The sequence below is a fragment of the Rhinoraja longicauda genome, chromosome 33, assembly GCF_053455715.1.
Source record: "Rhinoraja longicauda isolate Sanriku21f chromosome 33, sRhiLon1.1, whole genome shotgun sequence".
NCBI lineage: Eukaryota > Metazoa > Chordata > Chondrichthyes > Rajiformes > Arhynchobatidae > Rhinoraja > Rhinoraja longicauda.
The window spans coordinates 18,388,203-18,400,427 of record NC_135985.1 but is presented as its reverse complement, the minus strand read 5'-3'; the positions used below and the strand labels follow the sequence as shown (position 1 = coordinate 18,400,427).

General features: G+C 40.3%; 1 protein-coding gene across 3 annotated transcripts in view; it reads right to left on the bottom strand.

The window, feature by feature from the left end:
• Nucleotides 1-12,225, bottom strand: part of map2k5 (mitogen-activated protein kinase kinase 5) — a 239,605-nt gene that overhangs the window by 183,066 nt on the left and 44,314 nt on the right. For all 3 annotated transcript variants that reach the window (XM_078427570.1, XM_078427571.1, XM_078427572.1), the window contains one exon: nucleotides 2,858-2,927. In XM_078427570.1, the coding sequence (XP_078283696.1) occupies nucleotides 2,858-2,927 (70 nt within the window). The remainder of the gene's footprint in view (nucleotides 1-2,857; nucleotides 2,928-12,225) is intronic.

Below are 12,225 nucleotides of genomic sequence, written 5' to 3'. Positions count from 1 at the left end.
TGATTTCACTTTAAGTCGTTTAGGTATTTGAATGAACCATAAATCTCACAGGTACATTAGCAAACACAAATTGGCACTGAATCACTTTAGGAGATATATTAGGGCAGGTAGACATGCAGCAAGTTTTAAACCATACTACCTATTGGGCCCAAACCTCTCCTGCATTGGTGCAGTCCCCCCTCCTCCCCCACTCCCCTCCCTCTGCCCCCTCCCCTCCCCCCTCCACTCCATCCCTCTCAACCCCCCTTATCCCCCCCTCTCCCCTTCCCTCCCATCTCCCCTCCCCTCCCCTCCCTTCCCTTCCCCTCAACCCCCATCCCCCCTCTTCCCTTCCCCCCCACACCCACTCCCTCCACCCCCCCACCCCCCTCCCCTCCCCTCATCCCCCCCTCTTCCCATCCCTTCCCCCCCCACACCCCCTCCCTCCATCCCTCCTTCCCCACCCCTCCCGTTTCCCCTCCCCCCACTCCATCCCCCTCAACCCCCCTCCTCCCCCTCTCCCTCCCTCTCCCCACACCCCCTCCCTCCACCCCCCCTTCCCCTTCCTTCCCCCCCACTCCACCCCTGCCCCTTCTCATCCCCTTTCCCTCCCTCTCCCCCCATTCCTTCCCCCTTAACCCCCCTTATTTCCCCTCTCCTCCCTTTCCCCTCTCCTCCCCCTCCCCTCTCCTCGCCTCTCTCCCCCCACACCCCTCCTCTCCCCCCTCCTACCCTCCTCCCCCTTCCTCCCCCTCCCCTCTCCTCGCCCTCCACTCCCTCCCCACTCCCTCCCCCCACCTCCCGGCCCCTCTCCCCCCCCCCACTCCCCCTCCATCTCCCCCTCCCTCCCTAGGAGATAGATTTAAACTTTAAAATGTGAATAACTTTAAAAATAGAACACCAATTTCAATGAAATTTCTTCCATGAGCACCAAAGGGACGGCAGTGAGTAAGATGGACCTAAAGTTGTAGGGCTATCGTGTACCGTTTTGGCTGTAGTTCAGGAACAAACAAACAAACAAATGAGAGTTTTAGTATATAGATGTTAAAGCATGGAAAATAATAGAGATGGAGTTGCAGAAATTTTAAATGACTTCTAGCATACAGAGAGTACAATGAGAAAGACTAGCTAGATATTTGCAGGGATAATCACTTCTGGAGACTAAAGGTATGTATGTATGTGGGTTCAGCAGCAGAGAGGCTGAGAGGTGGGGTTTGAGGCAGTTGGTTGAGGGCTATGGTGTTAGGCAATTAAAATAATTAAATCATTTGATTCACAAAATGCTGGAGTAACTCAGCAGGTCAGGCAGCATCTCAGGAGAGAAGTCATTTGATTTGTACACATGAATTCTGGTTGAGTCAAAAATGACACCATTGTGGCGGATCAGGCCACTCCTCGGGCCACTACACCATGAACAATCTCGACCAGTTTCAGACAATGCTAGGGAAATACCTGGAATCAGTCAAGTTTGTGCTGGGAATTGCAGAGAATAGTTTTGGATTTCCCAATGTTTAGTTGTAGGGCATTTCAAGACACTGACCTCTAATGGATCAATATTAATGTATGTACTGCATACACTGGGAACTAGACTGTTGCAGGAAAATAGGCTTAGTTAGGAGGCACAAGAGACTGCAGATGCTGGAATTAGGAATGAAAAATTAAAATGCAGCAGGTCAAGTGCTTGCATAAACATTAATTTCATGGTTAAATACCAAAATATGTAGACCCAGACAACTCAGTGGGTCACGCAGCATCTGTGGAGGCAGAGGTATGGTTGATGTTACGGATTAAGATCATGGTTTAAAGTAGCTCGGTGACTTGCAAAATTAACCTTTCCTATCAAGACTCAAATAGACAAAGCAGATGTAGGCACAATGTTCTCCTCTGCAACTAAGTCTGACTGCAGTCATTCTACCTAATGACTACCTAATGGCGGCACGGTAGCGCAGCGGTAGAGTTGCTGCTTTACAGCGAATGCAGCGCCGGAGACTCAGGTTCGATCCTGACTACGGGTGCTGCACTGTAAGGAGTTTGTACGTTCTCCCCGTGACCTGCGTGGGTTTTCTCCGAGATCTTCGGTTTCCTCCCACACTCCAAAGACGTACAGGTATGTAGGTTAATTGGCTAGGTAAATGTAAAAATTGTCCCTAGTGTTAATGTACGGGGATCGCTGGGCGGCACGGACTTGGAGGGCCGAAAAGGCCTGTTTCCGGCTGTATATATATGATATGATAATCAAATATCATAAGACAGAGATGTTGCAGAATACCCCTCCACATGGTGGGGTATTTCAGAAAATGAATTTAAAGTATTTATAATTGAATTTAAGCACTTCTTTTTTCTTTTCTTTGTAATTATTGATAGTTAATTATCATAGTTAATCAAAACATTCAGGTGCACATAGACCTTAATTGCCAGGAAATCATTGTAATCTTATTGGTGTCACTATGAATTGTTGATTTATTCCAAAATGGCAATATCTTTTGTATTATAATGGCCAACTGTTGGTGGCTAATGTCACATCAAAGAGTTCAGATGATGTGGAAGTGAAGAAAGCAATTTAGACTATTATAGTCAGAAAGACTAAAATTAAAACATTTAACTAATTTCTTCATACATATCAGAAACAAAATTGTAAAATTTGCTGTCTTATTCTTTACTTAATTCCTTAGCTGTCAATTATCAATTTTGTACTAATAACAAAATATTCAAAGATGGACAAGTGCTTGCATAAAAATTAAGGATTAATTACATGGGTTAATTGTCAAGATTTGTAGACTTAAACCCGAAGAAAAAAATGATTGACACAAATATACTCAGACGATGACACCTCCTTTTACTCATTCTAAAGATTCAGATACAAAGTCTGCCATCTTACCTCGTGGATATATCTGCAATGGTTCAATCATCTGCCCATTAACTTCTTGTTCTGTCACAGTAGCATAATACTAGGAAAAAAAACACAAATATATGGAACCAAACAAAAAGTTTAAAGAGATAATTTAGTCTTTCTCAATTAAATAGACTAGTAAGCATTTTCAGGTAGATACCATTCATTTCCATGTATATGACATTTTTGAATAGTGTAGAAAACATATATGGCCCTTAATCACAGTGGCTAGGTGCCTCTCGTACTAACTGAAAATGTGGTCATTTTTTTTAAGTAATGAGGAAATGAAGAGAGGTAAGTTTAGTTTAGAGATACTACATGGAGACACATGGGGCATCGAAACATGCCCTTCGGCCCACTGACCACCGATTACCTGTTCACACTAGTTCTATGTAACATTGAATCCTCAAATTTTGAGCAGCTAATCTACAACAAATCCCCCTTCCCCCCTCCACCACATTTGCCCCCTTTCTTCCCTGTGCCCCACCTGGAGATGCACCCATTTCTCCCTTCCCCTTCTACCTATATTCCTTCCCCTGGTTTCACATTTCTACCTTTATCTACCTTTTTTGTCTTTTCCTCTCTGGCCTTTGCCAACCATCTGCCAATCAAAAATCCCCCTCACCTGTATCCATCTATCATTTGACAAACCTTGTCATGCCCCCACATCCCTTCCAGCTTTCTCCTGCCCCACCCCCCCCCCCACTACAATCAGTCTGAAGAAGTCCCGACACAAGGTGCCACCTATCCATGTTCGCCAGAGATGCTGCCTGACCTGCAGAGTCACGCCAGAACTTTGTGTCTTTCTATATTATCACACTTTTGCATGCACTCCCTACACATTACTGCCAATTACTGCCAATTTACAAAGGCCAATTTACAAAGTCCAATGACAAACCTGCATGTGAGATGTGGGAGGAAAACGGAGCACACAGAGATATCCTATGTGGTCACTGGGCGAATGAGCAAATGCTACATGGACAGCACCCGAGGTCATGATCGAACCCCGGTCCCTGTGAGGCAGCAGCTCTACCAGCTGCACTACTGTTATTTCACAGGAAATCTGGAGGAGAAAAAAAGTTCTAGACATCTGCACTCTTTACAGTGTTCAATATGTTTCTAGTATCCTCAAACCTGAATACATAGCTTTCAACCTAAATCTTTTCCAACCAATAGTGAACAGCTCCCAACACAAATGGTAATATGGCAGCACTTGTTACAACCTATCAATCTCAATAACTGACTATTCTTACCCAATTCTGATGAGTTCCTAATTATATCAATAATAAACTTTTATTCAAGAAATTAAGATTATGCAATAAAGAAGTGGTAAAGATTTTGTGTTGGGGTTGTCTTGAAATAGGGCTTGAAATCAGAGTTGGAAGTTGACAGACTTCATTACAGCAAGTTTCTTGAATGTTATGTTAAATGCTAGAAACACAGAATGTCAAGGCTTTGTATGGTTCAGGAAGTGAATAGCTATTGATGAAAATTGAATCATCAATAGAGGTGTTAATACTTTGATCTTTTCAAAGTATTTCTTATACTCAATTGGAAATGTGGAATTATCGATGATCTGAGGTCAAATAAATAGACAAACCCAGAACTGAGAAAATGTTTAGTCATGGTAAGCTGTGAATAGAAAGTGTAATGAAGATGATTCCTCATGCTGCTGTCACACATGGGCTGTAGTTAATTGAGGAGTTGACTCTGAATGAGATTTGATAAATCCAGAGATGACAGTATTGCATCAGGAAGAACAGCTACTACTAGAGATTCACCTACAGCTTAACTGAACCAGCCACATAAATACAGTGTCTATAACAGCAGGTCCAAGTCTATATATTCTACAGAGAGGAATACCTTATGGTGCCTCTAGCCTTTTCAACATTTATAAGGCACATCAGGAGTGTAATGGAAAACACTTCACTTGCCTGGATGAGTGGAGTTTCAACAGTATTCAAGCAGCTCAAAATCTTGCAAGACTAAGTAGTTGGCCGACTAGTGCATAATCCAGCATCCTAAAAGTTTCAACGCCGACCTGCCTTTCTCATAAATTGCACAATAGCAATTTTCCAAAGCTTAGAATCTCAGAACAGTACAGCAAAGGAAGTAGCCATACAGTCTGTCCTTCAAAAAGCCAACCTATGCAATCCCACTCTCTCACATTTCCGCATAACCCTGAAATGTTCTTCTCATTCAAGTATTTATGCAGTTCAATTTTGAGTTACATCCCTGAAAGGCAAAAGCATTCCAAATCCTAATTACTTGTGCCATTTGTGTAAATATGTGTGCTCTGGTGCTACATATATTATGTAATGATATGTGATAATTTTCTTACGGTTTGTTTCTTAGATGAGATGTCCTTTTTTGCTGTTTTGTTATCTACTCGTGGTGCTGACACTTTCTTAGGGAACAATTCCAAGATCATAAGTTGTCTTTTGCAGATCAGGCAAAAGTGGTAATCACCCAAACACTAATTCTATCCTACTTACTAGGGACAATTTACAGAAACCAATTAACCTGCAAACCTGCACATCTTTGGAATGTGGAAGGAAACCGGAGCATCCAGAGAAAACCCAGGTCACAGGGAGAAAGTACAAACTCCATACAGACAGAAAAAAAAAATCCTTCAAAGGATACAGTGATAATTTTTATTTACTTTTTTTTTTTTTTCTAAGTTAACATTTCAACTGTGGGTATTCTTGGCAAAGTATTCAAGCGGCAGAGTGGGTTGTAAGGTATTTTTAATGCAGAGATGTGAATAAACCACTTTGGTGCCAATTTGGAAGCACATATAAGCCATACAATTTAAAAACAGCAGATGTCCTCATCAGTTGGGTTGGAATGATAATCAACAAACTAGATGTGCAAATGGAAGTTATGAAAGGACAGAGACTCCAAGCTATAGAAACACCACAAGATTAAAACACAGTTGAGGAGATAATGAGCTCAATGATCTCATGCTGTCACCAAATTTGAATTCTTAAAGCTTTCGGATTACAAGTGTGAAGAGACTCTTGGGAGTTCCATATTTGCAAAGTCCTAGAAAATAATAAATTTTAAAATAGAAGCCAAATCCTGATTTCAGAGTCAGAAGGCAGGGAATCGAGATGAAAAGCTTTATAAAATCATGATGGTTAATCATGAAAATATTAGAATCATACTTTAATATCCAATGAACCTAAATCATAAAGTAACCAGAACAATGAACAGTGAATAGAATTAATTTAACAGAACATTTACTTAATTGAATTTTCTTAACTTGCCTCTCATTTAGCAACTACTTTTGATTGCTCAAATAGCTAATAATAATTTCCTTTTCTTTCTCTTGCATGTCTGGGTACCAACGGAAGTTGGGAACATAAAGCCAACTTTAAAATAACAATACACTAAGGAAAACAATTTCAAAAGCTTTTATTACCCTTGCAAGAAATAATTGGTGCTGTCTGTTACTCAAATGGTCAAGACAAGTAGGTTTTAAGGGTAACCGTTTTATGGATCGACCTTTGAGAGCAGTAATAAATGTTAACAAGTAGTCTCGAAAAACAGTTCAAAATAAAGTCTTGCCAAAATACAATGACATTTTTAAACATAGTAATTTTCACAGAAAATATGATGCCAGTGGCTATTTTGAGCTTTGTTCATGTATTTTTAATAGGAAATTTGCCGGTTATCGATCTGCGGCTTGTACTGTCTGCCTAAGGCAGCTATACTACTTGCAAGCAACTTACCAATCAGCAGCTGTCAAAAATCACAAGATTTACAGGCATGTTGCCCCTCTCTTTATTTGCTTAATGTCACTGAAGAACATTTATGCAAGTCACTAAACAGCAGGCGTACTTTTTAACACTGTAACCCCTCAATTAATACCAACCATCTTGTCTGTACTTAAAGCGAGAGAAGAATATATTGTCATTTAACCTTTGCTGCCATGCAGATATCACTTCACAAACTGCTCAGCAGCTACTGAGTTTTACCACATATAAGGAATGAAAATTTTAGTTCGCTCTTATAACTGAATTTGAGGTGGTTCGGCCTCTAAGGACAGAACATCCCAAGTTTAATGAGTGCTCAAATTGCTGGCTGAAATGAGGGTACCAATGGTTCTTGGTGACCAAAGAGTACCAAGATCCCAATGTTCCACACAGTCCTCAATTGGGAGGGCATATCCACATATCCAACTTGCTCAAAGCAAGTTTCCGAAAATAAAAATCCAGAGTTCAATCAGCAGAAATTCGTGGATTCACTTGCTATGAAACAAAGCAGCTGCTTGCCTTTCTGAAGCTTAATCATGCAAAGCCTAAATTATATAGACATATTTGCATACATGGATACTTGAACCTAGGATATTGTACTTGACACACAAGCAGCTTTTTAACAATGGCTGTCACCCTAGTCTGAGACAGCTGCATGGTGGACATCTACCTTCAGCAAGATGGATTAATCTAGACAGGCAACTTGAAATATGCCAGCCATTTTGACATTTGAGATATCCATGGCCAACAGTGCATACCAGACTTTCTCATCAACAACTGCTACGTCCATATGCTCATGTGAGCTTTGGCAAAGAGACATGCTGTTATGGGGGTGAATTCAACTCCAGGGTATCCAGCAACAAGTTGGAACCCTTCCTTGTTTCTTATATCAATGACTTAAGATTCCCATTGTAACGGGAAAGTACAGAGATTCTAGATTAATTTACACAAATTAACTAATAAGGAAAGGTTTAAAGTCATATGATTGCCATTGTACTTGGAAGAAAGGCATTATAATGACAAATATTGTGTAAGAAGTAAAATAATTTTGCATTCCAAACATCCTTTGTCAGGATGTAGGACTTTTTGTGTTATGTATTGCCCAGGTTAGATATGCAAGACGGTCAACATATTCTGTCAATAATACATCTTTAATGTACCAGTGTGAATTTTACATTCCCCACATTGATTATATGTAGAGTCTCAAAATGGTTTTGTTAATTAGAATGAAATCAATGATATTTTTAGCTTAGTCACTTTCGACTGAAATCTGAATTACAGTTGTCCAAGTTCATTTCACCTCGAACCCTACAAAAAGCAGAGGAGTTATTTTCATTCAAACCAGATCTAGAAGGTGATTTACTGCACAAATCAGATTCCCTTCAAACTTCTATTTCCAACAAACTATTTCCAATGGTTCCAGGTAAGGCTCCATATAAATCAAAACAAGATTTGAATAAAAGAAAAAGCTGTTTTGATGCAAAGATTTTTTTAGGCATGTTACTTGCATGGGAAGAATAATTTTAAGCATGCTATTTGGATGGGAAGAATTATTTCAGGCAGTTTAAGTGGCTGTATTCCTCTTTGAATTATTTCATGGATTTGAAAGAATTTCAAATTTCTTAATTCACAGCAAGTGTTATATTCAGCATGCTAGTACTGTATGTTTTAATAATGCTGCTTTTTCTTACCCATCCACTAGATTGTCTTGAATAGCATTAGCATCACATTATAATATAAGATCATTCACTAATGCAAATTGCTGGCATCCTGCTGTTAAAAACAACTTTCGCAAATCTTGCAGCACTTTTACTGCTTTTCAATTATGGAACTTAATTCCAAACCACATAAAATTATCTCCAAATCTGCAAAATGTTTAAGGAAAACTCTTTACAACCACAACATAATACACTCAAGAGTGCACAACACTGAATGCTCATTTATGAGCTATATTTGATCTATGTCTGCATCTTCAACAATCCTTTCATCAGTTCAAATTTGGTTTGCTATTGCTAACAGTACTGATTTTGCATTCCATAGCCAATGTAGCACCACATATAAATAAATTAAAATTTATAAAACATTGGAATGAATACTGACTTCTGACAACCAATTTATTTCCCAGACAGTTAGACACAGAAAAATTGAGCAGCACTGAACAGCAACGCAGGACCAGATGTCTAATCTGCAAAGCATTATTTTCCATTACATAGCATTGCTGAATCTCAATGTCATTCAATGTTTGAGCTGCAGTGATCCATTATCTGCAACTAAATTTATATCCTTCCAAAAAAAGCACCCTAAAAAGACATCCGTAAAGTGAGGCTTTTTGGAAATACTTTGGTCTGCTTATTTCCCTTGAGAGTGCAGTCTCTCACTGGAGTTTAGTTCCATTGTCACAGACTCTCACCATCCATGACCATTCTTCATGTGTGGTTATTTTACTGCATGTGATATTATATTCAAGACTGACTCTCCCATACCACACTTTTCCTTCGGGACCTATGAGTAGCAATTACAAAGTAGGCACCCTACTTATTGACATTTACCTTAGCTAGGTTGCCTGTGCAAACTCCAGTATTATGATTGCTATCATTGGCAGAAATCAGCTAATGCAGCAGAAATACATATCAAAAATGAGACTTTCAATATAGTGCTACTCCACCCAATGCTTTATCTAAATCTCAAAGCCACATCACTTATAATGTTACGACCAAAAGTTATGAGGTTATGACCGAACCCTTATGTTTGGTCTACCAGGGCCTGCTGGATCTTCCAGTTGCTAACCATTTTTAACTCCCCTTCCCATTCCTACACTGACCTTTCTGTCCTGGAACTTCCCCATTGCCAGAGTGAGGACACACGCAAACTGGAGGAACAGCATCCCATATTCTGCTTAGGTAGTTTACGGCTCAATGGTATGAATACAATACAATACAATATATCTTTATTGTCATTGTACAGGGTACAACGAGATTGGGAATGCGCCTCCCATACGATGCAATAAATTAATTAGCTAGTCAGTATTAATTTAAACAACCCAATGAAACAAATTAGAACGGTTTTAAAACAGAATAAAGTGCAAGTAGATCTGTGCCGGTTCACTGTGCGATGTAACCATCCGGCTCAGCAGGACCGGTTCATAGCAGCTATGGCCCTGGGGATGAAGCTGTTCCTAAGTCTGGAGATGCAGGCGTAGAAGGCCATGTTTCGTCTGCCCGATGGCAGAAGTTCCAACAGACTGTTGCAGGGGTGTGAGGAGTCTTTGTGGATGCTGATGGCTTTTCTGAGGCATCGTGTGTTGTAGATGCCCTCCAAGGCTGGTAGCTGTGTTCCGATGGTCCTCTGAGCTCTATGGACTACCCGCTGAAGAGCTTTCCTCTCTGCCTCCGTGCAGCTGAGATACCACACAGGGATGCCATGTGTTAGGATGCTCTCTATGGTGCAGCGGTAGAAGGTTGTCAGCAGCTGTTGGGGTAGACCAGACTTTTTCTGGTCTAACAGGTAGAACAGGTAGAACGACTTAGGTAGAACAGTCGTTGCTGTGCCTTCTTGACCAGCGCAGCAGTGTTATTGGACCATGTTAGGTCCACCGAAATGTGAGTGCCCAGAAACTTGAAGCTGGACAGTCTCTTCAATTTTATCCAATTTTAGGTAATAACCCATTCCCCTCCTCCCTTTTGCCCCCCTCTTCCATGTGCCTCACCCAGATGCACACCCATTTCTCCCACTATCCCGCCCACCTTTCTTCTACTTCCTGTCCCTTTCCATCTATACCCTTCCTCTGGTTTCACAAATGAATTGAATTGAATACTTTATTGCCTCACGTGACAAGTCACAGTGAAATTCTTTGCCTGTATACCCAAGGTAGGCAAATAGTCACCACATAAAGGGCACTTACAAAGTTACAAAGTATCCTGCGCCAGGTCTTCCTTTGTCCTACCTCCCCCCCCCCCCACCTCCAGGCCGTTCCCCTACGCCGGGTTCTCCTTTGTTCACCCCCTCCCCTCTTCCATATTTTACTCCTCTCCATATTCATAGCCTTTTTTCTTCTTTTAATCCCTGGTCTATGTCCACAGATCTGCCAATAAAAATCCCCCACACTTGTATCGACCAATCACTTGCCTTGTCCTGCCTGCACGTCTCTCTCAGCTTTCTAACCCTTCCAACCAAAAATGTTGTCTATCCATGTTTTTCCAAGAAATGCTGCCTGATGCATAGAGTTACTCCAGCACTTTTTAATTATGGAAAGTGCTAATTTATACAGACTGAGAATGAGCAACCCATGGCTACATAATCACACACATGTACATGCTTGTATAAGTTACAAACATAAAGCTGTGCTTGTGAATGGAACTGATAAAGTTAATTTAACATTCCGTTTACAGATTTTTATCTTGTGGAGTTTCTGGTGGTGGCAATAAACTCAGTTCTCATTACTTGCTGATTTTCTGTCTGCAGACCATTATACTCAGGACTAGCTTCAGGTCCCATCTTGAATTTTTCCTAGCAAATATAGCGATACACATTTAACACTGAGGAACTAACCATTGTAAAAATACACCAACACATTTCTCCACTATTTGTACAAAGTGACCACCCGCTGTGTGTTGTTTATACAAAGCAACGTCATTTCAAAACTGATCACTTTTTGAAAGATGAATCTCTTAGCTAGTATCATTTACTTTGCACTATTTAAACATCATTCTTTATTAACGTGTGTTCATGTTTTTAGAACATTATAGGGAATACTTATATTTATTTCTGGAATGTATCGGGTACAAAAGAAAGGTTATTTGTGATATCCCTGCTTCTTTGTTATCTGTTGGAAGTCCATTCCTTTATCTCTTGCAGATAATGAGAATGTGGTGTGTAAAAAAATCAATGGAGGCAATTTCCTTGGCAAATTCATGTTCCTGCAAATCAATTATCTTTTTAGTTTTCACTGATATACGAGACAGAACTGGGCAACTCTTCTGGCCACCCTACAATGAATTTCAATCAAACTAAATACCTTGTGGTAAATATTTTTACTTATTCATTTGCAGATATGGACATCCTTGACAACACCAATATTTAATGTCCATCCCGATCTGCTCCTGAATTAAGGAGGCAGTTGAACGTCAATCACACTAGTGCACCTGGACTCATATACAGGCCAGGCTGGGCAAGGGTGGCAGAATTCCATCCCAAAATATTAATAGTAAACCAAATGGGATTTTATGATAATCCAGATGTTTTGCAATTATTGTTAGAGACCAAATTTAAAAAAAAACTATTGGAGGAAATCAGCGGGTCAGGTAGCATCTGTGGAGGGAGATGGACAAATGCCGTTTTGGATCGGGACACTTTTTTAGATGTTGAAGATGCTGAAGAAGGGTTCTAACCCAAAACGTGATCCTTTTCCCTTCAAGATTCAAGATTCAAGATAGCTTTATTTGTCATCCAATATTGGACGAAATTCAGTCACCCACAGCCCAACAATAAAAGCATTAAATAGGCATTAAAATTACACAACTCCAAAAACCCCAAAAACACAGTCCAACAATAAAAGCATTAAATAGGCATTAAAATTACACAACCCCAAAAACACACAAA